Source organism: Amborella trichopoda, chromosome 3, assembly GCF_054954075.1.
Source record: "Amborella trichopoda isolate Santa Cruz 75 chromosome 3, AtrichopodaSantaCruz75HAP2 v2.0, whole genome shotgun sequence".
In the NCBI taxonomy this organism is placed as follows: Eukaryota; Viridiplantae; Streptophyta; class Magnoliopsida; order Amborellales; family Amborellaceae; genus Amborella; species Amborella trichopoda.
Window position 1 is genome coordinate 7510272 of NC_142338.1, and position 25064 is coordinate 7535335.

A 25064-nucleotide genomic window follows, 5' to 3' on the forward strand; every position below is an offset into this window, starting at 1 on the left:
AATATACTCAAATTGATCATCTCGACGTGAAGATGCATGGACATGAGAAAAAAAATGGATTTCAAATTTTGGAAATAGTGTATGTTGTAATGCATTTTTGGACCGTCAATTTTTAATATTTTCAAGTTTTCATAGATTTGCTCGATCTACACTATTTTTGAAGTTCTAAATTTTATAATTAGAGATGAAAATATATTTTAAGGCTATCACATAGATTCTTAGTATTGAAACTACATTTCTCGATACTATTTGAAGAGGAAAGCTTTGGCCTAGCCTTTTGGAGGGAAAGGAGTGGCCTTTATAGGCTAGGGTGGTGGGATGCCACATGGTTTTTTTTTTTTTTTGGAGTAATCCCCTTATGGCCTAACCTTTTGGGGGGACATGAGTGGCTTCTATAGGCTAGGGTGGTGGGGTGCCACATGTTTATTTTTTTTTTAGAGTAATCCCCTCATGGCTTAGCCTTTTAGAGGGACATGAGTGGCCTCTACTACCCGTGTTTTAAATGGTTAGATTTTTTAAACTGTCGGTAAGATTGGAAAGCACGATGTGTAATTGAGGTATGGAGAATGCTACTACCACAACCCCAGCCTTTTTCTTGGGATGCCACCTCTTGAAACATTTCGAGGTCCATTCCTACTTAGGTCTTAAATTATTAGTGAGATAGAGAGGATAAGGGTCCAAACCCTTGCAACAGGTATTTCCCGAGTAAGGGGGTCACTTAGGGGTGTTCTTATTAATAAAGGTTGAGCTTTGTATTAGGTGCCCATCTTATATTATAAGTAAGGTGCCTCTCTAAATTTTGTTCGAAAATACAGTTCCAGGAAATTTTACAATGACTGGAAAATCAATATTCAACTCTACTTATATATTTAAATTAAAATCAATCTTAACTATGGATTTTGAACCTAAATATTTAGGGATCTATAATTTATACTATGGCGATCATGAAAATGATAAAAAAAATATACATTTTAAAATTTAAAAAATTAATTTTCTTTTTATTTTAGATTTTAGTTGGGCACCTTTTTGCGAACATCCATCTTAAAAAGGACGTTTGATGTTAAAGTAGCCTTTTATGAGAAAGTAGAAAATGAGGTTATCAATCTTCTATAAAATATTCATAACAGATAAATCATTTAATATTTTACCTATTTGTAACTATTTTCGGTAAAATTATTAAAAGAAAAAGTTTATATAAACTTGTAACCTTAAAAGGTAGAATTACAAATACACCTAAAACATTTATCGAATTTTTAATGTTTGAAAAACCCTCTACATAAAAATGGTGCAACTTGCAACACATTAACTATTTTTGGAGTTTGAAATTTTTTAATTAAATATAAATTTTAAAATAACCTTAAAAATTTTTTATAATAAAATTATATATAATAATAAAATTTAGAAGTGGACTTTAATTGGATTGTTTAAAGTTACAACCTTATAAAAACCGCACCCTTTCATTATTATCCAGTAGAAAAGTTCTATCTAATTATTTTGGTAGGCTGCACCCCTATCAAAATAAATAAATCCTCACCTCATAATTTATAAAAAATTGTAATTCAAGCGTTCCGAGAACCTTTGCGGACGATAGTTTAAAGTGAGGCTTTATTTTGTTTGCATAAAGCCCAGGCCTTGTTGGATATTCATCCTTTTACTAGTACGACGAGTACGCGGCACTTGCTTTCCTCTGCAACTCATTTTGGCGGCTTTCGTGGTCGGAAAATGCGTTTCTTCGCCGGAAAACGCCATTTTTGGCAGGAACGTGCTTGATGTTCGGTGAAATTGCGACTGTGGTCTTGCATTTTCGTGTTCGATGTTCTCCACACCTTCTGCAACTTCTCTTCGCTTTTCTGCAACTATCAGGCTTGGAATGTGGAGGTTTTCATGGCGGTAAAATGTAGAAGCCTTCTTAAAGGTAGGATTTCTCGTTATTTGTGCTTTCAAAACCTCTTTAGTCCTGATTTTGTAATGGAGCGTTTACTAATCCGTTGCATTTGAAGCGTTTGAGAAGCAGGATTCTGATTCTATGATAAATGTTTGTAAAAAAAGCTCCTTTTGCAGAAGACATTTTTTTTTTTTTTTGAGATTTATTGTGGATTTTCATGGTAGGGTTATGTTTGAGCTTTTTGAGGTGTTTCCTTTAAGATTTTGGAGTAGCTTAAGTCTTCCTGTATTTAAGAATCTGAAAGCTGATTTTCTCTTTTTTTCCCCTATTTTTTGTGATTTTAGCTTAAAATGTAGTTTCATCTCTTCCTTCCTCTGGTTTTGGGACATTCTTTCCTTTATAAACTCTTTTTATTACATTTTACCCTTCAATTTCAGCTGAGAATCCTTGAGTCTTTGTTCTGTAAATGATTAATTTTAAGAGCTCAGGGCTCCATTGAATTTTCTCTAGAAATCCTTTAGTTTTTAATCCTTCTTTTTTTGCTGGTTATATATTTGAGCTCAAATCTTTCATGTACCTGCATCTCCAGTTGCTTATATTTTTTCCTTCACATTTCTGTTTAAGCTCAGGATCTGATTACTTGTCTGAATCTTTGACAGTAGTGATTGGCACTCTTATTTTGATGAGTTTTCTCTTTGAAAGAGGCAGTACCTTGGCTCTTCACCTTCAATTTGAGCTCAAGCACCCACTCATATCTTCATTTTTAAAGTCCTCTGTCATTTCCCCCCCAATCTCCCTATCTTTGACTAACCGAAAAAGCTTTTCTTTCATGTGGGGTTCTATACTCTTTCATATGCTATTCTCTTAGATTCATATGCTATTCTCTTAGTCTTTGAGGCAAATGGCCTTTGAACTTAGAACTTTAACTTAAAAGAGTTTCTAGCCTTTGAACTTATAATTTAAACTTAGGGTTTCTATTGTAACAATAAATAATTTATTCGGAATCTTAGACTTTTTTCTTCTGGTTACCTCTATATTCTCATTTTTTCTCCAGCCCACCATGATCTAATTTTGGGTTTTCTATTTCACTTTATGCTTTGAATATTAGGCTGCCCCTTTTAGCTCTGTAAAGGTTTCTCCTGTATCTTCTCTCTCTCTCTCTCTCTCTCTCTCTCCACCAAATTCTTTCGCGTTTTCTTCATCTTGAAAGCAATTGTTCTTATTTTTTTAATTCTGGTTTTTCTTGCTAATTCTGTAAGTGATTTCCTTTGAATCTCAAAATTTTGGTTGACTTCTGTAGTGGAGATTACTGCGGCTCTAGTTTTTCAAATCTCAGACCGTTTGTTCTGTTTCCCTTTCTCAAGCGAATGATTTCTTTTTGAAGTCTATGGTTTTTTCTTTGATTAATCTAATCTCCTTTGAATTGTAGCCTTTCTCCTTCCATTGATTCAACCATTCTACTTTGAATATACGGTTTCTTATAGTTCCATCTAATCTAGAGCACCCTTCCATGGCAAAACACTCTTTGAATTGAACTTCAACGCAAGAAAAGTCAGTTTCTCTCTGTTCTATTTCTACCAAACCCTGTTTGTTTCAAAACGGCATCTTTCAATTGATCTCTGCAATTTCCTGCTCTTATCATGCAGACAAGTCTTGGACCATTCAGATCCCTAATGCACTTGGTTTCAATGGAGATGAGCCGTTGGATTTAAATGGCAGATTTTTAACTCATAGTTTTAGGCAAAGGACCCAAGATGGCGTGGGATTTGACAGCACACCAGATGCTTGCAGCCTTATTTCCCAACCTCTCTGGGATTTTGACTCATCCTCTTAAATGCCTTAAGACGTCTCTCTGTAACTGTCTTTCCCCATTGCTTTTTTATTTCTTTATCTACCTACCTGAAATTAGGCCAGACCCAAGTTCTTTTCTGCCACTTTGACCCCTTTTGGGTCGACTTTCAGAGCTTTTAAAAGCTTGAAACGTTGTCATTTGTTCTCAAGTTCATAGCTTCTGCATATCTCTCCCAGCAATGCCACAACAAGAACCATGGCATCATTCTCTCTTATCATTTTTTGCTTCTACTTCTCATTGCCTTCCATTTTTGATGGTTTTGTTTCTGGAATTTCCCTTGGGTCAAGCCTCGCTGTCAATGCAAATAATTTCTGGGTTTCTTCTCCGAAGGGAAGTTTTGCTTTTGGGTTCTTCAATAGATCAGACGAGGAGCCTAATCAATATGGTCTGGGAATTAGATACAATTCACTGTTGATCCCAACCAGTGCGCAGAGAGTGGTTTGGTCAGCTGGTGGTGATGTTATAGTGGGTCCTCAAGCTTCTCTGCAACTCACAATGGAAGGGGACCTAGTCCTCCTCGACCCACCTAAAAGCCTCCCTGCTTGGACAAGCAATACAAGCAAGTTATCAGTCTCTCAAGCTTCACTTCTCGATAATGGAAACCTCATACTATTGGATTCAAATAACAAGATGGTTTGGCAAAGCTTTGAGACCCCTTCTGATACTGTTCTTCCAGGTCAGAACCTCACGGCCCAAACTCTCAGAGCTGCTACTCGTGACACAGTTTCGAGCTACTACAGTTTGGCCCTGGATGATACAGGCCAGTTAGAGCTGAAATGGGAAACAAGTATAAATTATTGGAGAAGTGGTACTGCTTCTTTGGGTGCGATTGGGCTTATGATTGGGTCCAATGGTGCTCTGCAACTCTATGACAAGGAGTTCAGGCCTGTTTGGTTGAGGTTTGGTGAGGACCATGACGACCCTTCTGTGGGTTTCAGGCACTTGAGGCTTGATATGGATGGGAACCTTAGAATGTATTCATGGGTCAAGGAGATAGGGTCTTGGCGTGAAGTTTGGCGAGCCATTGAGAACCGGTGTGAGGTCTTTGCTACTTGTGGGCAACAGGGGTTGTGTGTTCTTACGCCAACAGGAGAAGCACTATGCCGATGCCCCTTCAAGTCCTCTGAGATATCCAATTCCTCTGAAAATATTAAGTGTTTGGCCCCTTACCAACAGTGCAGCTCTGGTACTACATTGACAGCCCTAAAGCACACAGTTTTGTATAGTTTGTACCCTCCCCACGATGCTGTGAACTACTTGAGCCTGAGCCAATGTAGAGATTCATGTTTAAGCGACGAGACGTGCACAGCTGTTACAGTAATGGCGGATGGGAGTGGAGAGTGTAGAATGAAGACAACAAGGTTTGTTACAGGGTATAAGCATGCTTCAGTGCCTTCAATCTCTTATGTGAAGGATTGCTTAGATCCAATGGCTCTTAATCCGGGAATTATTATATCACAAACTCCATCAGTTGAACCTTCTTCGCCAAAAAGAAGACATGGGTTTTGCTTGCCATGCCTCCTTGGAGCTGCTTGTGGTACACTTTTGGCCTTCTTTGTGATCCAAATTGGTGTATGCTACTGTTTTCTCCGTCATCGGAGAAGAAAGGAGAAAATTCACATGGAGAGAAGGGCCATGGCTATATCCAGAGGACCCATAAGGCTAACTTACCTGGAGATCAAGGATTTAACCAAGGATTTTAGTGAGAAGCTGGGGTCCGCAGTTTACAAGGGAGTGCTCCCAGGAAACAGACTGGTTGCCATCAAGGAGTTAGAGAGGGATGTGCCTGAAAAACAATTCAGGAGTGTGCTTTCTATGGTCGGTAGCATACACCACAAGAACTTGGTGAAGCTGGAAGGCTACTGTTGTGACTCTGAACATAGGTAATGCACACTGATTCCAAATTCATCTATTTATCCAGCTAAAGTTTTGGTAAAACAATGTTATCTATTGATTGGGCATAATTCAGGGTGATAAAGATTAATAAACTTGTACCATATTTAACACCGGATGGGGTTTCTATGAATCGGCTGACTCATATGTACATATGTGGTGCCCCACAAAATTCATTTTAGATGATTTTTTTTTTCTAATTTTATTTTGTAGATGATCATAAATATGAAAAGAAAAATAAACTTTTAAAATTTTAAATATAATTTTTTAGTAATTTTTTATGCACCGTCCATATCTTATTTATGGACAAAACACTTTTAGATAGCATCCATCTTTAGGATGGACGTTTGTAAGTCAGCGGGCTCTTGTGCCCGCTGACTCATGAAACAATTTTCCTTTAACACCCCACCCCCCTCAACCCCCACTAAAAGGGGAAAAAAAAAAAGGGGGAAAAAAATTGCAAGTAATTCTTGAGGGTTATTATAAAGGGAAAGTAAACTATCACATGCATAAGACTGCAACTATATGGTCACAAATATCTATAACCATCCAATCAGCGGATGGATGGTGATGGAGAGAGAGTGAGACCTACCAAGTACCATGCCTGGTAAGTCCCACTCCCTAACATCACCAGCCATCCTTTTGTGACCATGGATTTGGGTCATAGAAATCACAGCATAATATACAATTTCCTAGCTACAAAGAAAGTGGGGAATGCAAGCCTCAAAGGTTTTCTTGGCACAAATGTTGACAGGTACATGGTGTATGAGTACATGAAGAATGGATCGCTAGACTCATTGCTTGTTGGGCCTAGGAAGAAGAGACGCCTTAGCTGGAGACGGAGGGCAGAGATATGGACAGGGGTGAGCCGAGGCCTGGCCTACCTTCATGGCGAATGTCACCGTTTCATAGGACATGGTTCCTTAAAGCTCGAGAATATTCTTCTCGATCAAGACCTTGTGCCTCACTTAACCCACTTTGCATTGCCTGATCGCCAAGCTCCAAGAGCTGAAATCGATGTGCTTGCCTTTGGTAAACTTCTTCTTGAAATGGTTACTGGTCAAGTGGCTGGTCCTACCCTTTGCGCATGGGCCTATGAGGAGTGGGCTCAAGGCCGGGTTCAAGGGGTACTGGATGCTGACCTCGATGGGTCCAAGGTGGCGTGGGGTGAGGTTGAGAGGGTGCTAAGGGTGGCCTTTTGGTGCTTGCAGGCTCGAGCTGGGCTCAGACCATCAATTGCCGAGGTGGTCAAAGTGCTTGAAGGATTGTTAACTGTGGACCCACCCCCCTTTCCCTTTAATGGAGACCACCCATTAACAGAAAATGAAGGGGAATCACCGGAAAATGGTGGTATTGGTCATGTTTGGTCAGAATCCTGTGAGTTGGGTTTGCCAGAAAATGGTATTGGTGGTGGGTATGGTGGAGAGGGATTGGGGGATGACACCATGCTGGAAAATGTTGGGGAATCACCAAAAAATGATGGAGATGGACCTACATGGCCAGATTCCGGTGAGTTGAGGCCGCATTTTGAGACATAGTCTTTGATACCCATTCCTGGGAAATGGCAGAAATACGTTTCCATTGCAGGTTATTGATGGAGCCCCTCCATGGCAGGGTTCTTACTGATAATTTGATAGTTTCAGGAGTAAGTTAGGCGTTTTGGAAAATGGAGCATTGAGGGGCCCAATTTTTAGATAATGCAATTGGAATCGGATGAGAGAGAGAGGCCTTTTTTTCAGGCAAATGGATCGCTTCAGAAGTGTTTTAACTGTTTGTTATGAAAGGGGTTAATGGAGGTTTGGCTGCATTCTAGCCCTGTTGCTTCTTCATTTTTTTAATCGGAGTCTACATTCTTTAATGCATCATTCTTTTCATTAAACTCAAAAGTGGGGTTGGAGTTACATGAATATTTATTTGGGGGAGATGCAAAAGCTTGCTACTAAATTATGCTTTGCACGCACATGGAATGTGCGCGACCATCCCAACATTCTTAGTTCTTGAAAGGTGTGGCCTAATCTAACTTATGCAGGTGAACCCCACCTCTTCATCGCATTATATTTTCACCTGGACACAGGTCTCTCAGTCAGGTCTCTCAGTCAGGTATTGAATGCGCAGAAGCAATCTTCTATATATAAAACACGACCTGATTCTTGCAGGATGTGTCGTTCTTTAATAGCTTCGAGAGGCACAGTAAGTGATTCAGGTAGGGGTGGCAATGGACCCGGAGTTGGGTCCAAAGCTTGGACCCGAACGTTATTCGGGTGTGGGACTGGTCGGGGCCGTGTCCACATATTTTTGGGTCCTAATTTAAGAAAAATAGTTATATATATATATATATATATATATATATATATATATATATATATATATATATATATATATATATAGGAAATGCCTTTCCAACGACTATAGGTGAAAATGGATAGTGATTTTGCCTACCATCATATCGTCCAAATTTTATCGTGCGGTCACGATTGTCCAGTAGTATTTTATTGTTTATTTTTATTTTTACAAATCGGAATGATCTGAATTTGGAGAGTTTGTACATCTTATTGAGGCGCATTTAATAAATATATAAAAAAAAATATCCGTGAAAAATAAATTGATCAAAATACCCCCAAAACTTTTTAGGGGTATTTTGGTCAATATTTTTCATGTAAAATATATTTTTTATAATTATCGAAGATTCCCTTATTTTTGATGAATACACGCTCCAAATTTTAGGTCATTCCGATTTATAAAAAAAAATGAAAAATAAAACACTACCGAACAATTGCGATCGTGTAATGTACTTTGGACGGTGATGGGGGGAGGCGAAATCACTGTTTATTTGCGCCTATAGGCGTTGTGTAGTGTTTTTCATATATATATATATATATATATATATGGAAAAAATTGGGTTAGCCCACTAGATGAACATATTGAGTCCAACGGTTCAGATTTCAATTTGGGCTGATTTGACGATCATAGATGTCCGGTAGTGCTTGATTTTTTTTTTTTTACAAATCCAAATCACTTGAAATTTTAGCTGTGTTCTTCTCATCAAGGCGTATCTAATAAAAATGTAAAAAAAATTATTTGTGTAATACAAAATGACCAAAATACCTCAGAAACTTTTTGAGGGTATTCTGATCAATTTATTGATGTAAAATATTTTTTTTATATTTTTCGAAGATTCACCTATTTTTAATGAGCACACGTCTAAAATTTCAAATGATTTGGATTTGTAGAAAAAAAAAAATTTAAATACTACCGGACATCCGTGATCGTCAGATCGGTCCAAATTCAATCTGGACTGCTGGGCTCATATGTTCATATGAACTAGAGGGCTAACCTCAGCTTTTTCCTCTATATATATATATAGGTTGGGTTCGTCTGCGTCCGGCCGAAACCTGACTTGTCCCATTGCCGCCGCTATTAAAATATTATGCTCTCACACATACATTTATTGATTAAAAAAATATATAATAAGACACAAGAAGTTCACAATCAATCAGATGTGAAATCCGATGGGGGAGATGTGTTATTGTATCGAATCAGATGTGAAATCCGATGGGGGAGATGTGTTATTGCTTGGATACAATTTATCAAATTAAAATTTCTCGAACTGTGAACTGTTTGATACGTCTCTAAGTGTTCGATTCACGTTCAATGAATACAGGCGATTATGACTTTTACTAAAAGAAAATGATTTTATAACATACAATCCGTTTAACTTATGGGTGTAGTTTGTATGGAGCCCAGGCTAAACAATCAAAGTAAAGCTTACTTTCAAATAGTATCGAGAAATGTGGTTTGTGATAGCTTTAAAATATATATATTTTTTAATTATAAAATTTAAAATTTTAAAAATAGTGTAGATCGAGCACATCTATAGAAACTTGAAAATTTTAAAAATTGACGGTCAAAAAACGTGTTACAAGATGTACTACTTCAAAAACTTGAAATCCATTTTTGAGCATCAAAACAACCTGGTGGTGGGCTTTAATTTGATTGTTTAGAGCTTCGGCTCTATATAAACTTTTTCCTTTAACTTATTCCACTCGGCAATCCCAGCCTTGGTCTTTCTTAGACCTTAAATTTTGTTATATAAAAAATGGCTGCTTCAATTTCAAAAAAAAAAAAAAAATGACCTGTTTAGTGCAAGATGTGGTATTTGTTAATAGCTTCGAACGGTTCGGTTTGGGTATAAATTGAAGTTTATGCCACTGATATTAATTTACTCCATTGGGTAAACCCAAAATTGGAGTGTCTTTTTTGCCCTAAATTTTGTTGAGACAATGTCATTGATCACTTTGGAGGGCGGTTAGTGATTCGTTGGTAGAAACCACTCCATAACATAATTTTTAGGGAATATTACATACATATTCGTTATACTTTACGTTATTATGGATGTACAAAATAGTTTTCGTTATGATATTTATGTTCATTTTTTATTTTTTATAACGTAATTTTTTAAAAAAGACAACTTTATCTTTTTTCGGAGGTTGAATAACCGAATTAGAGGGTTTTTTGGATGTTCAACATCCTTAAATAGGTCGAAAGTTTAATGTTCACATGCCTATTTTCGAGTGTTGAATATCTGAATTGAAGAGTTTTTCGAATGTTGAACATTCGAAAATGTGTCATATTTTCGAATGTTCAATATTTGAAAATATGACTTTGAATTTCCATAAAGTCTCTGGAATTTTGCAGTCATTTTCGGATGATGAACATCTGAAAATATGACATTTTTGGACGTCCAACATCCGAAACCATGTTCACAAGGAATACAATATATCAACATAACTTGAACATTCAAAAAACCCTCAAATTCGGTTGTTCAACATCCGAAAAAAGGTAAAGTCGTATTTTTAAAAAAATTACGTTATAAAAAGTAAAAAACGGAAATAACAAAAAACTAATTAATACATCCGTAATAGCGTAAAGTATAACGGATATTTATGTAATTTTATCTAATTTCTATTATTAACGATTCACCCAACAAAAATCTCTATTATTAACCAAATGTCTTTGCTCCCGAGGTTTATACTCTAATTCTTGGATAATTAAATATTTCAAATTGAAATATTATTTCTATTTTTTAAGCCATCCACAAATTCTAAAATGAATCCTGAAATTTAAATAAAAAATATTCTTAAAATGCGCTTTTTACATGGAGAAAAAGTATACATACAATTTGTATTACCAGTGTTTGAAACAACTGCTTGGGGCGAGTATTCGGTCCGTGCCCGAGTCCGAGTAACTTGACAAGTACGGTAGTAAAAAAAAAAAAGGCTAAAAAAATTATAAAAATATAAAAACTCCCAAAAATAGGAAATGTATGTTTAAAGTAAGATTAAGTAAAACAAAAAAAAATAAAAAGTAAAAAATGTTGTAAAAAAAAGATTCTTGAAATAATTTAAAAATATGGAAAAATATAAAAAAAAATATTTATGGCTAAAACAATTTTTAATATTTGCCAAAATGATAGAAAATATAAAACAACATATTATCGATAAATTTTTATTTTTAAAAAATTTTATAATATTTTTTTATTTTTTTAATATCCCCGAACGGGATACCCAAGTTAGGGAAACTCAGGCTCGCCCTTCAGGCCGAGTTTTCGTGACTCGGACCGAGATCTTATCAATTTCCTCTTCCCTTTCTTCTAAACAATGCGCCTTTGAGTTTGACGTCAGGGTCAGACATGTTGCCTTTTTCATCAATTACTAAATGAACAAAAAAAATGTTAGTTTTATGTTCTTTTCTTATTAGTTATTACTAATATCTTAATTTGAAAAAACAATAAGTTTTTTATCATATAGAATAAAATATTTTATTAATTTATAATTTTGTAAAAATAATTTCTGTAAAATAAATTTGAATTTTATAAGAATCGCTTGGATATGTTATGAGTCCCCCATGAAATTAGGACTCCGACAGCTTCGCCCGAGAGGCCATATGTTCAACAAGGTTTATCTATAAGTTTGACTGAAAAGGGGTGGTTCTTTACCAGATTCAAAATCTTGCATAGTAGGGAATAAAAAAAAGAGGAATTCAAGGCCAAGAAGAAATTTTTTTATCTTTTTTTGTCATTTCTTATTTAATCGGCCGTCAGCTTATCGAGATCGGAACACCGGCACGTCCGATTTCAATAAGCTGTTAGTCAACATGTGGGAATTTGGAGCATGTGAATGATGGTAAGAGAAAATCCGTATGGGCATCACTTTAAAAATGCGTTAAACATTCAAGATGTTTGACACAACATGTTTGTTATGTTACTGAACAATAATCCCCAAAAATCAAACTACATGAACTTCACATTTGCTACATGGATTAAGACAGCAATACCAATTATTATTCATGGTCCAACATCAAATTCCTACTTTGACCCTGCACTTAGACAAGCCCCTCTTCTACCATGCATGCCCAAAGTCTCATCTCCTATTAATGGAGACAAATATATCAATGTTACTAACCAACCCGTTAACCCATTTATTTATACATATGTAAATACATGTATCTGTATGTCTATACATACTTTCTCTTAGCTGTATCATTCAGGTTGTTATACTCTATTTCAAGTAGCTGTATCATTTAACTTGGTGCTGTGAATCATGGATGGTAAATGGGTTCCACATGAGTCGGCCTCTACTCTTTAACTAATTGGCAAAGAAGCTCATGCACATTGGGGCCTCAACCTTGGCCAAGGCCAGGATGGACGAGGGCAAGATCCAAAGGCCATCCCCACACATGAGGCCAGAGGCGACAGCGGGTACCAGCGCCTCCGCCCTCTCCCTGTTAATCTTATGCCAAATATATACAACTGCTGTCCCGATGCACATGTCAATCGTGAAGTAGCCCCCCACCAAGAAGGGAGCCGCCATGGCCATGGGGAGTGGGACCCACCTCCCGAACCTCTCAGGAACCAGATCCTTAACCAAATTCACCATGGCAGCGAAAACAAAAGCCCCTGCACAAATCTGCAGACAATGCTGGGGCAGAGCAGAGAGGCCCTCGACGCTCAATATGGCCATGTTTCGATATATAAGCGCAAATGGGGCCTTAAACTCTCCTTTTGGGTTCCCAATATCGAAGGCATGGTAAAAGAGCAAAAAGGTCATAGGGGCGACAACACAACCTATTGCAGTCCCTACAGCCTGGCTCAAGATCATGGCCCTCGGAGAGGTCATGGTCAGGTGGGCAGACTTGAAGTCTTGCATGAGTTCAGCTGAAATAGTGACTATGGATTTGACAAGCCCACACCCTACAAGCCCGGCCACCACCCCACCGTGGGACTTGCCGGCCCATGCAGCTAAAATGAACAAAGCCACCTTCCCATAGTTGTAAGCGGTGTTCATGTTTGTGAGGCCAGTGCCATAAGCATTGCAGAAGGCAAGGGCGGGCGCGAATAAGTAGGCGGTGAAAATGTAATACCACTTCACCTCAGGGAATATGTTAGGGATGCTGATTATAGAGATTATGGCGAAGAGTGTGTAGCCTGCGAAGGCTATCCATGTGGGTACACGGTCTTTCATGAACACCTTGTCACGCCAAAGCTCGTCGCTGGAGCACTCGAGAGAGCCATCCTCAACCTGCATGACCCCTGCTCGACAACACAACGATCGCTTGGTTTAGAATTCGCATCTAGGGAAGTGCTCGAATGCTTTTTCTTTTCTCTTGTTCAATTTTTCCCCCCTAATCATTTGATTTAGTTGATATCACAGTTCGTTGCGTTGGCTTGTTCGAAACAAAATAGCAGCAAATATATCTGAGTTTTGATAAATCTGGTGTATCTGATATATTTTAAATTACATAAAAAGGGTATCGAGTGTCCAAAAATCTAGAGTAGGTGAGCAAGGTACTCCCCACATAGAAAGTAACAAAATCAATCTACAGATATCTCAAACACAAGGTTTTATCAACAGTACCTTCTTTTGTTCTTTCACAAAATATTTGAATAAATAAATTTATGATTAAATGAGCAGATAAGATTAAGACAGCTATATAAATTTATAAAAATTAACTATATACATTTTTGGAAATTATGTGTTCATTGAAACTTAGATTTAAGAAGTAAAGAGAAAAAATTGCTTCTTTATTTTTTATTTCTTTAGTTTCTTCTGTTTTCCAATTAATTTTAAAAAATATCACGTGATTTTGTTTATGAGATTTTACTTGGCAACAACAAAGAAAATTGGAATAATGCTCAATGAATTTAACTTGCTAAGAACTTCGTAAGGAGCAGATTTTTCTCTCGATGGAAGGCATGCGTGTAAACAAAGGTTACAAGGTGCATGAACAGAAATCCCGCATAACAAAACCCAAAATTCTATTGTCTGAAATTCGGAGACCCAGTGGCCACGGGCACCATAACCAAAACATGGATTTCATACAAAATTCAGACTTTAATTCAGGTCTTAAAAATGTAACCATTTTTTCAAAAAGGAAAAGTGCAAAGTCTAAATTCTGGAATATGATCTTAAGAAACTGCTGCCTTTCCAATAAAACAATCAAGAAACAGAAATCCAGCATCATCTACTTTCGGTGGAAATCTAGTGTAGTGAACATAATTTTAGTCCAAGGGGAATAACAAAATTTCGCGAGTGAAAATAATCCTGACAGACTTTGTATGACAAACAACAACAAAGGCAACAAATCGGAACATGTGGTTCATTCTTTCCTTTTATACCTGTATTGATATTCCTGCGTTTCATTTGAATTTGGAGGTTTCTAATGGTAAAAGCCAGTGTCTTCACGAAATTGTACAGCCCATCTCCTAGGACCAAAGCAATGGCAATGAAAACCTGCAAACATGAAACCACTTCATCCAAGTCAAACTGTGACCAAACTAAACTCCCATTGATAAATGTACAGGTGTTTCAAGTTAGAACTGTATTCGAATATCTAAAGCATCGAAAAAAAATGAGAGAGAGAGAGAGAGAGAGAGAGAGAGAGAGTTGATTCACAGACCCTGTAACCCTGAAGACTTTTCATGCTGTTTTCTGGTAATTCCTTGGGGTACCAAGTGCCTTTCTGATTACGTATGAGGGGCCACATAATGCCCCAAGATATCACAGCACCAAGAAGTTGAGAGAGATTCACAATATGTGGGCATATCATCCCAGCTCCTACGTAAGTCATGCTGAAATCGAAATAAAACCTAAAACCCAGGACACCTTAAAACCATTAGAAGCCATGGCAAATAACTGAGACTAACTGTAACAGATCGAAAATAAGCTTACATTTGCTGCCGAGCTTTCAACCCAAAAATTGGAAAGTGAGAAAATCCACAATTTTCTCCTCCCGAGTAAAACCATTGGAAAAAAGCCAACAGAAAACTGATTGTGAAGTACTTGGTGAATTTGTGCAACTGGTTTCTGCATATCCATAGACAAATTTTGATTAGGAAGATTAGATGAAAGACAAGATGAGTTTCTTACCGTATAGACGCCAAGACTGGTTGGTTTAGAACAAATTTACTCAAGATAACAAACAACGAAAGAAAACTTCAGATGAAAAATGGTGATTTACTTGGCCATTTTATCTCCTTTAGGGGTATGGAAGCCATTGATGAGAACACCGGTTGCCATACCACTTGGATAGGTCAACCTATAATCTATGATCATAGTCTGCAATAAAAGCCACTTTAATAAGAAACAAAGGAACCCATCTAATGGATTAAGAAAAAGAAAGAAAAAAAAACCCATATAGAAAAATTAGAGAGAGGAAGCTGAAAAATGCAAACCTTTCTAAGAGGAACCAGAGCCAAGAGCCCAACAAAGCTAACAATGAAAAGAAAAGCAGTAATCCAAGCAAAGCGTGGTTCTTTGTAGCTTCCGGGTGTGTTCCCTTCGGTATGGACCCCAGCCTGTACATATGTCTTCTTGTTTAGCCCCAAAATGTAGGATCCAAACCCACCTGTTCATACCATTGATGAGAATACAACAATATATGAATGTTTGAAGGCGAAAATCGAAAAATGCTTTAGTCTCATAAATCCCAATTCACAAAATAGAATTCATCAATCTAATCCAATTTGCAGATATTATGTTTATTTATACACAGATTTAAAACTAGAATCTAGAGCTGCGCAGCCGAGCCATTGTTTCTTTGATGATTTAACCTTTCAATGGAGTCCATCTACACAAGTTGGAAGGTCTTATAGAAGTAAATCCAATATCATGATTAAGAATTATAGCATGTATAAGAATATCTAATCAATGAGTAAATTCAAGTAATTGAGGAAACTCCCCCTCAAGGTTGAGTTCGATTCTCATCAATACTGTGAAATAAGTTATGTAGAAAGAGATACGCCATTTAAAACCTGTATTTGAAAAGTAAAAACTTTCATGATTGAATTTACAAAAACTAAAAATGATAATCCCACCCAAAATGATATAAAAGGGCAAACCCAAAATTTTTAGAATCTAATTCTTAAAAAATGCAACAAAAAAAAATGAACCTCAAGGCAAATCCCAAAAAAATAAATATCAGGTCCAACATTTGTTGGGGGGAACCAAGCAATCATAATCCACAATTAAGAAAAAATAAAAAATCAAACCACCCAGCCATAAATAATCCTCTGAAAAGTACAAAGCTTTTTTTTTTAAACGAAAGATAAGAAAAAGAACGATACAAACCAAATTTAGAACTTGAAATTCAAGCAAAGACCTCTTGGCAATTTACCAGCAGCCTCCAAAAAAATAGAAAAAAATACAAGCACAGAATCTAACCTTTTAAACTTACATACAGTTAAATTTTTTTCAAAATAATATATTATAATCCTAACAAAAATCTAAAATTCTTAAATAATTTAGAAATAAATCCTAAATTCTGAACGTGAACCTTCCACACAGGCCGGCAACGAAAGTTTTTTTTTTCTTTTCTGAAGCCCACCAGAGATCTATGAGAGAGAGAGAGAGAGAGAGAGAGAGAGAGAGAGAGAAAAGCAGAGAGAGAGAGAGAGAGAAAAGCAGAGAGAGAGAGAGAGAGAAAAGCAGAGAGAGAGAGAGAGAGAAAAGCAGAGAGAGAGAAAAGCAGAGAGAGAGAGAGAGAGAAAAGCAGAGAGAGAGAGAAGCACAGAGAAATAATAGTAAAAAGAACATAGTAAAGAAAAATGACAAAGAGATAAACAGACAGTAGTGGAAGGAACACAGAGCAGTAGAAAGAATACAGAGAAAAACTAAGAAGAAAAATGGAGAGAGTAGTGGAAAGAACAAAGAAATGGGGAGAGAGAGAGAGAGAGAGAGAGAGAGAGAGAAGCAGAGAGAGAGATAGAGAGAGAGAAAAGCAGAGAGAGAGAGAGAGAAAAGCAGAGAGAGAGAGAGAGAGAAAAGCAGAGAGAGAGAGAAGCACAGAGAAATAATAGTAAAAAGAACATAGTAAAGAAAAATGACAAAGAGATAAACAGAGAGTAGTGGAAGGAACACAGAGCAGTAGAAAGAATACAGAGAAAAACTAAGAAGAAAAATGGAGAGTAGTGGAAAGAACAAAGAAATGGGTAGAGAGAGAGAGAGAGAGAGAGAGAGAGAGAGAGAGAGAGAGAGAGAGAGAGAAGCAGAGAGAGAGAGAGAGAGAAAAGCAGAGAGAGAGAGAGAGAGAAAAGCAGAGAGAGAGAGAGAGAGAAAAGCAGAGAGAGAGAGAAGCACAGAGAAATAATAGTAAAAAGAACATAGTAAAGAAAAATGACAAAGAGATAAACAGAGAGTAGTGGAAGGAACACAGAGCAGTAGAAAGAATACAGAGAAAAACTAAGAAGAAAAATGGAGAGAGTAGTGGAAAGAACAAAGAAATGGGGAGAGAGAGAGCGAGAGAGAGAGCGAGAGAGAGAGAGAGAGAGAGAGAGAGAGAGAGAGAGAGAGAGAGAGAGAAGCACAGAGAAATACTAGTAAAAAGAACTTTGTAAAGAAAATATGACAGAGAGATAAAGAGAGAGTAGACGAAAGAACACAGAGCGGTAGAAAGAATACAGAGAAAAACTAAGAAAAAAAATGGAGAGAGTAGTGGAAAGAACAAAGAAATGGAGAGAGAGAGCAGTTTGGAATCCAAACTTTCAAGAGAAGAGATACAACCCCACCTCCTTGAGCAATGCTGTAGCAAGCGACTGCACAAGTCTGAATAACAGTGTTCTCCTGTCTTGTAAAAGTGGAATTAACGAACCCCAACCTCTGCAACAACTCATTCCAACCTTTCATGAAAACGAAGGCGAGCAAAGCGGCCGATATGCTAAGAGAAGGCACGATACCAGTCGTCAAAACCAGCTTCATACAAATCACACTGTACAAAATCCCAATGCCTATGCTCACAAATATGCCTCTCAAAGTGATCTGGGACCTCCATGGAGGCACCTTCATGTACTCTGGCTCCTGCAACTCCACTTCCATGGCGGCCTGTTCATGTTCCATTGTTTGATGTTTGTTGAGGCCCTGAGCCAAATGGGTTTTCTTCTTTCAATGGAGAAATGCTGAATTCATGGCGTTCTGTGGATGGGGTGGTTGGGTGAGTGAAGACTCTTGGGTTTCTTTGGTTTTAGAGGGGGAAATACTTTTTTCATTTGTGTGTCTTCCATGGGGTTGATCACAACGGTTCGTGTTTAGAGAGAGGGGATGAGATTTGCTTTGGGGGGAACCATTGTTGCCTGGAGAAAGAGTCAAGCTTGTGCTGGCCAGGCGTCCCCAGTAGGAAAGAGACAGAGATCTTACTGTTCTGTTTGTGTTTTGAACTGTTGTCCTTGTTAAAGAGAGAGGAATCACTGCTATGCTTTTCTTCGTGTCTAAATTTAGGGGAACTTACAAACACCATCCAAACTGGACCTCTCCCCAACCTCTTTATGGATCACTCGATAAGTGTTTTCTATACCCTTTAGCCCCACAATCAAAACTCAAACCTCACGCCCCTCAATGCAGCTTCTGGAGGCACTCACAGGTAGGGGTCGCAATGGACCCCAACTTCACCCCCTATACCCAACGCGGCTCCGGGTATGGCTCGAACATTTGGACCCGTGGGTGGGTAGAATCTGGGTCCTGCAGTGTGTACCCAAAAATTTCCGGATGCATACGGACCCGCCCTGTACCCTATTTGGACCTGTTAGCAATATATAATGCTCGTAAGTTAATTTTATATATGGGTGTGGTTTGTATAGAGCCTAGGCTCTAAACAATCAAATTAGAGCCTACCTTCAAATAGTATCGAGGAGTGTGATTTCAATACTGAAAATCTTTGTGATAGCCTTAAAATATATTTTCAGCTTTATTTATAAAATTTAAATCTTCAAAAAATAGTGTAGATCGGCAGATCTATAAAAACATGAAAACCTTGAAAATTGACGGTAAAAAAATGCGTTACAAAATACATTATTTCCAAATTTTAAATCCATTTTTTTCTCATATCCATGCATCTTGATGTCGAGATGATCAACTTAAAGATATTTGGACATCAAAACAACATCTTCTAGTGAAATTTTTGATGTAGGCTCCAATTTGATTGTTTAGAGCTTGAGCTCTATGTAAACTTTTTCCTGAGAATTTTAGTATACTATTTTACTTTTAGTTAACCATTTTAAAATGTAATTAAGCCTACTTTAATTAAATTAAGCAAACAACATCTCTAGTTATGCCCATCGTTTTAATTGTTTTTTACCCAACTCTATATCCCGTATCTCTCTGCTGCTCGCCTTGCCTGCTCTCTCTGCAACTCTATGCATCTCTCACTCTTTGAGCTCTTTGATCCCCGAAAGCCTTTGAGGGTTATCTAAACACTCATCAGTATATATATATATATATATTGATAATTTAGTGGCTCTATCCATTTTTTCAAGTAGATTAGAAGTTAGCTTTTTAAAGTATTAGTGGGGTGGTGCCCTGCCCCATTCTTGCACTCATCGGTTATATACACCACAGAGGCCATTTTTGAATTGTGGACCAAACCTCAGCTGCAACTGTATTGCACTTAGGTCAGCAAGAATTGCGAAGATTTCTGAGAGAAGGCCACCTCGATGGATGTGTGCTCAGATGATGGTTGGACCCCTACCGACCTCCTTAGTGAGGAGAAACTTGAGGGTTTTGCTCCAAGAGACTCGAAAACAGGGATTCAAGATTTTTGTGTGTGCTCTAACAGATAACAGGTAAGTCCCTCTACTCCAACAGATTCCTACATAAGTTTCCCCTCTCTCTCTCTCCTAACTTGGTGGATATACGTCCCAACCCCTCGAGGCTTCCTTCTCTCCCTCTGATGCACACAGGCACACGAGAACAAAAGTGGGGTACAGGTTTGGGTTATGGGTCCAAAGTGTTCCCTCGGGTACGGGTACGGGTACAGGTACTCGAATTTTGGACTGGTGTACACATATTCTATTTCGGGTCCACGTAAGGGTCCGGCTGGACCCAACCCATACCCGACTTGTTGCCAGCCCTACTCATAGTCCATGCGATCTGACTCATATTCTTTGCGGTCCAGCACATTTTCTTTGCGGTCCAATAATGCGTATTCTAGATGCACTCACTCGGTCTGGCACTTTTTCCAAGTGGTCCGACACATTTTCTTTTCAGTCGATGTAATGCCTTCGTGTACGGGTAAGGGCAATTTCATCTTTATAACTGTGACTCTTTTGACTTGGGGGATCTTTCTTATAGAAGTTTGTTTTGGGATAAAAGCTATGATAAAAGTTGATTGTGGGAGAATGTATAGAAAGTTCAGTCAAGGGAGATTTTTGTAATTTTCCCTTAAATTTAGGGTGGCAATGGGTTGGGTGGTCTGGCCTAGCCCGGTTTGCAGGTCTCTAAAACATTAGAGCTTAGACGGCCCAAGGGCACAATGAACCACGGTTCGAACATTGACCACTTATTTTTCTTTTTTTATTTTATTTCACTTATTCATTCTTTTCTCTTTTACTTTTTATTTTATTTAGCCCAGGCCTGATAGGGCTAGGGCTGGCCATGGGCTAGGCCCAACCCAGCCCAGGTGAGAAGTCACAATGGTTTTCAGTGAGCAGTGTGTGCAAGTGTGCAAAACATCATAAATAGACTGAAAGAAGCATACCAGAAACAGAGCATAAACAAAGTAAACTGGAAAGAAGAACTGAAGCATACCAAAGCAATAAATCTAGATTGAGAGGCTCTAAGTAGCTCTCTGACCTTAACAAACAACTTACAAGGCCTTTTATAGGCACCGGAATTGAAATCCGGATTTCAAACCAAAATTAAAAAGCAGCAGGTGGCTGACATATACAGTAAACCTGTGTCATGAACAGTGGACAGGTGGCATGAACAGTAGACAGGTGGCCGACATGAACAGTGACAAGAGGCCGTCATGAACAGTAGAGTCATCCTTATCTTGAACAGTAGTGAACAGTAGAGTGACAGGTGGTCCTTATCTTGAACAATAGTGAACAGTAGAGTGACAGGTGGCCCTCTAATCTGTGTCATATTCGAGGGGTAATCCATCAGAACCATAACTTGGTGATGAGTGGTTGGATGGACTATGTGAGGGACCAGTATAAGAATCATCACTGGAGCTATCAAGTGGTCTTTCAGGCGGTGGAGGATGGTCAGCAAGCCATATATGTAATTGGTGTAGAAGGGCAGCACTTCAGGGAGTCTGATCATTCCATACTGTTATTCTTGCATAGACATCCAAAGGAATCCATTCTGACAGGATTCTGTTAATGTAGCACATGAGGATTTTTAACTCTCTCCATAGCTCAGTTTGAAATAACCAAAAGTTCAAGAGATTAGAATCATACCATCCAATGGTTTGGGTGATAAAAGTATATTCAGAATAGATCTGGAATTGAAGTGTCTGGTTTGGGAAGATACCAAAGAAAACAAAGGGCTTCTTTAGGCATATTATAATAGTGTCTGGTTTGGAATAAAGATAGAAAATGATATGTAGGATGGTATCGAATTCATTGAAAACGTTCTCCATGATTTCTGATTAATATTTCATACATTTTTTGTTGTATAGTCTCATTTTTTGCTTCTATTGTCTTGGTGAGTATGATGTCATATATTTCATCGGGAATATATCTGGGTTCATTCTCATCCATTCTTATTATGGCTCCGTAGAAGGGGACGATTAGAAGCATAGTATCTTCAGAATATTTCTTTCAAGAAAACATATCAGCTAAGATATTGTTCTTTCCAGAAATATGTTTATATTCAAAATTCCATTGTGAAAACCAACTAGCCCATCTGAGTAACTGTGGATTTGGAAGTATCTTGTTTTTTAACCTGAGCATATTCGGAAAAGTTGAAAGATCCGTTTCAACCATGAAAAAATGTCCTATCAGATAAAATTGGAAATTTTCAATTCCTCTTTTTACTGCAAGGATTTCTTTAAATGTAGAGTGGTAATGACGTTCAGATTCTTTGAATTTTCTGCTTTTATATCCACAAATCATTCTTTCTTTATCTTTTTCTTCAAGTAAGATGCATGCCCAAAATTCATCCGAAGCATTAGTTCTTAAAATCCTTTTTCCTGTTGATGGGATTTTTAAAGACAGAAGATTATGAGAAAGCTTTTTGAGCTCAAGAATACACTCAGTCTATTTTTTTGTCCAAGGTGGTGCTTTTTTCTTCAAAAGGAGATAAAGTGGACTAGTGAAGAGAGCAAGCTTAAGGATAAAAGGGGACATATAATTCACAATTCCTATAAATTGTTGAATCTGCTTTACGGAAGATAGAATATCTGGAAATTCTAATAAGTGTTTTGCTATATGAGGCTGGAGTTTATACGTTCCGTTATAGAAATGCATACCAAGGAAATCAATTTCTGTTGTAGCAAAAACATATTTCTTTTCAGAAAGCATAATGCCATATTTACAACACAGGGAATAGAATTTTTCTAATAGAAGTATATGACTATCAAGATTTGGAGAGAAGAGGAGTATATCATCTATATATACCAGTGCTTGTGTTGAGATTGGTTTTAAAATGTTGCTTAAAACTTTCTGAAAATATGGAGGTGTGTTTTTTGAACCAAAAGGCATGACAGTCCATCGAAAATGATAATTTGGTAAACAAAAAGCTATTTTAGGACGATCATCTGGATGAATTCCTATTTGCCAAACACCTGATCTTAAATCAAATTTAGAAAATATGTATGCAAGAGAAATTTGAGAAAATAGTGCAGTTTGGTTTAGCAGAGGGAATTTATCATCTGTAAGAAAAGCATTCAAAGGTTGATAATTGATTATTAATCTAAGTTTTCATCTGATTTGTTCTGCTCTTTTATTTACATAAAAAGCTTCACAAGCCCAAGGAGAACTTGTAGGTTCAATCAAATGTTCCTTTATCAAATCTTGAATTTCTAGTTTAGCTTGTTCCAAAAGATATGGATTTAAACCTCTGTGAGAAGCTTTTGTGGGATTTATGTCCTCATTCTTCTTGAAAGATAATTTGACATAAAAGTTCTGATTTCTCTAAAGAGGGTTTTTGCATTTTTTGATAAACTCAGTATTAGAGTTTGCACAACAGTCTGTCAAAATTTTTTGTTGAATGCTTCTAAACTGTGAGATCGGTCTAATGAAGCAATCCAAGGTAATGTTAAGTTCCTATAATGTAATCTTTTAGAGGTTCATTGAAGTTTTACTTGATGTAGGACATCAAATTCAAGTAATAGTTCCTTATTGGGCAAATGAGATCCTAACAGTTTGTGCTGGATAACTAGTTTGGGAAAAAGTTTTATCAAAATGGGTTTGCTAATCTGGTTTATGGTAAATTTCTCATCATTAACAGCTCGAAAAGTTTGGTTGCATATTTCCCAAAACTGTTTTGGTAGCAAATCTGGTTTCAAGATACTAGCTGATGTTCCTGTATAAAAAAAGGCTGTTATGGACAAAGGTTTGGCATAATGCTCAAGGAGTATCTGGACCAAGGCTATTGGGGTTGGCTGAAAGGGTAAACTGGCTATTTCTGAATGACTTTCCTGTGGAGACAATATCTCTGAGATATGAGTGTTGCTTATTTCATTTACCTCATTGTCGTCTGAATATGTCTGCTCATCATCAAGAGAGAACACAAATTCTAAATCATCATCAATTTCTTCATCTAGAACTTGTGAAAGAAGGTGGATAATCATTTTCTTCTTTTTCTGATTAGGGCAATTTTTTACAAAATGTCACTTATTACCACAGACATAGCATCTATCTCCTTTCTTGTGTTTAAAATTTTGGAACCTTGATCTTCTGAGATATTTAAATCTCTTGAATTTTTTCTTTTTCCTTCGGTGTTTGAGGTTTTTGTCATATTTTCAATTGGGTGGACAAGCACACTGTTTCTCTGAATTGCATTTGATCTTGAGATATGGTTCATCACAAGATTTTCCCAATAGATGTTTATTGTTTTCAATTTCTTTGATAAATTCAACTTAGTTGCACAGTCTTTCTAAGGCATGGAGAACATATTGATATAATTCACCAAAACTGGTGTTTTGAATAGTAAGTCCCTGATTTTTCATTGTCTTTGTAGCTTCTTTGCCAAGAGTAAGAGGTACAGATTCAAGATAAAATTGTTTTAGGTTAACATCATCAATTTCTCCTATCTTATGGTACATCTTATTCATTTCTGAAAAGTGTTTTTCAAGGTCTTGTCTCTTGAATGAACAACATTTGAGTTGAAAAAACTCTTCTCTTGCAACGATTTGTTCATGTTTCATTGGGCCTGAGAATTAAGCAACAAGATATTTAAGAAATTCAATAATGGACTCACTATTTCGCAACTGTATTTGCCTGTATTCTCTAAGACTTATGTACTAGTCAAAAAATCTTCCTCTTAATTTAACAATGACTTTAGAAATTGTACTAGCTAAAGAATTAGCCTGATTGAGCAGTTCAGAATGCATCTATCTTTGGATTTTTCTAAATCTGTCATTTCATCGAGATGGTAGAATGTCATCAATTGTAAAGCCTTTGAAGGAGTCACCATATGTGGGGATCGGTTAAGATTCCTGATGCTTAGGTGGTCTAAGGTCTCCTTCGATTAAAGGGTCATGTTCAGGTGGCTGTTATGAAGGTTTCATCATCATTAAGGATTCAGAATCCATAGAGGAAGATGATATATCTTCAATAAATGTTTCAGATGCATCAGTCATATCATATGAGGAGTGGGTTTCATTTTGAAGATTGACTTCAGGTTCTTTTGTTAAGTTCTTAAAAAAAGAACTCATATCATTTAAGGGTTTAGAAGGAATATTCATCTGAGCTAGAACAGAAGAGGCCACAACATCTGATTCAGTGTCAGAATTTTGAAACATTTGGGTTTCTTGTTTTGGTATTTGGGAACCAGTGGAATGATGGACAATGGTTAGTGGTGAAGTTGTCTGGGGATTGAAAATTGGATGTTGGGATGAAGATGGAGTGTGTATATTTGGTTTTTTTCTCAACTGAGGAAAAAACATTGCTTCAGGAAATTGTCTTTCCTGCTCAAATGTCCTTAATGGTCTAAAACCAAAATT

At 37.2% G+C, this 25064-nt stretch overlaps 2 protein-coding genes across 2 annotated transcripts; one reads left to right on the top strand and one right to left on the bottom strand.

Annotated features, from left to right (window-relative positions):
* The first annotated feature begins 1472 nt into the window (after positions 1 to 1472).
* LOC18428954 (G-type lectin S-receptor-like serine/threonine-protein kinase SD3-1) lies at positions 1473 to 7516 on the top strand. The gene is made up of 3 exons (XM_006838250.4): positions 1473 to 1915; positions 3532 to 5620; positions 6385 to 7516. The coding sequence occupies exons 2-3, from the start codon at positions 3933 to 3935 to the stop codon at positions 7166 to 7168; spliced, it is 2472 nt and encodes an 823-aa protein (XP_006838313.1). The 5' UTR covers positions 1473 to 1915; positions 3532 to 3932; the 3' UTR covers positions 7169 to 7516.
* Positions 7517 to 11948: 4432 nt separating this feature from the next.
* LOC18428952 (putative metal-nicotianamine transporter YSL9) lies at positions 11949 to 18115 on the bottom strand. Its single transcript, XM_006838248.4, has 7 exons — positions 17692 to 18115; positions 15361 to 15533; positions 15147 to 15244; positions 14858 to 14992; positions 14586 to 14775; positions 14305 to 14419; positions 11949 to 13218 (listed from the first exon to the last, which is right to left on the bottom strand). The coding sequence occupies exons 1-7, from the start codon at positions 18017 to 18019 to the stop codon at positions 12275 to 12277; spliced, it is 1983 nt and encodes a 660-aa protein (XP_006838311.2). The 5' UTR covers positions 18020 to 18115; the 3' UTR covers positions 11949 to 12274.
* Positions 18116 to 25064: the final 6949 nt, after the last annotated feature.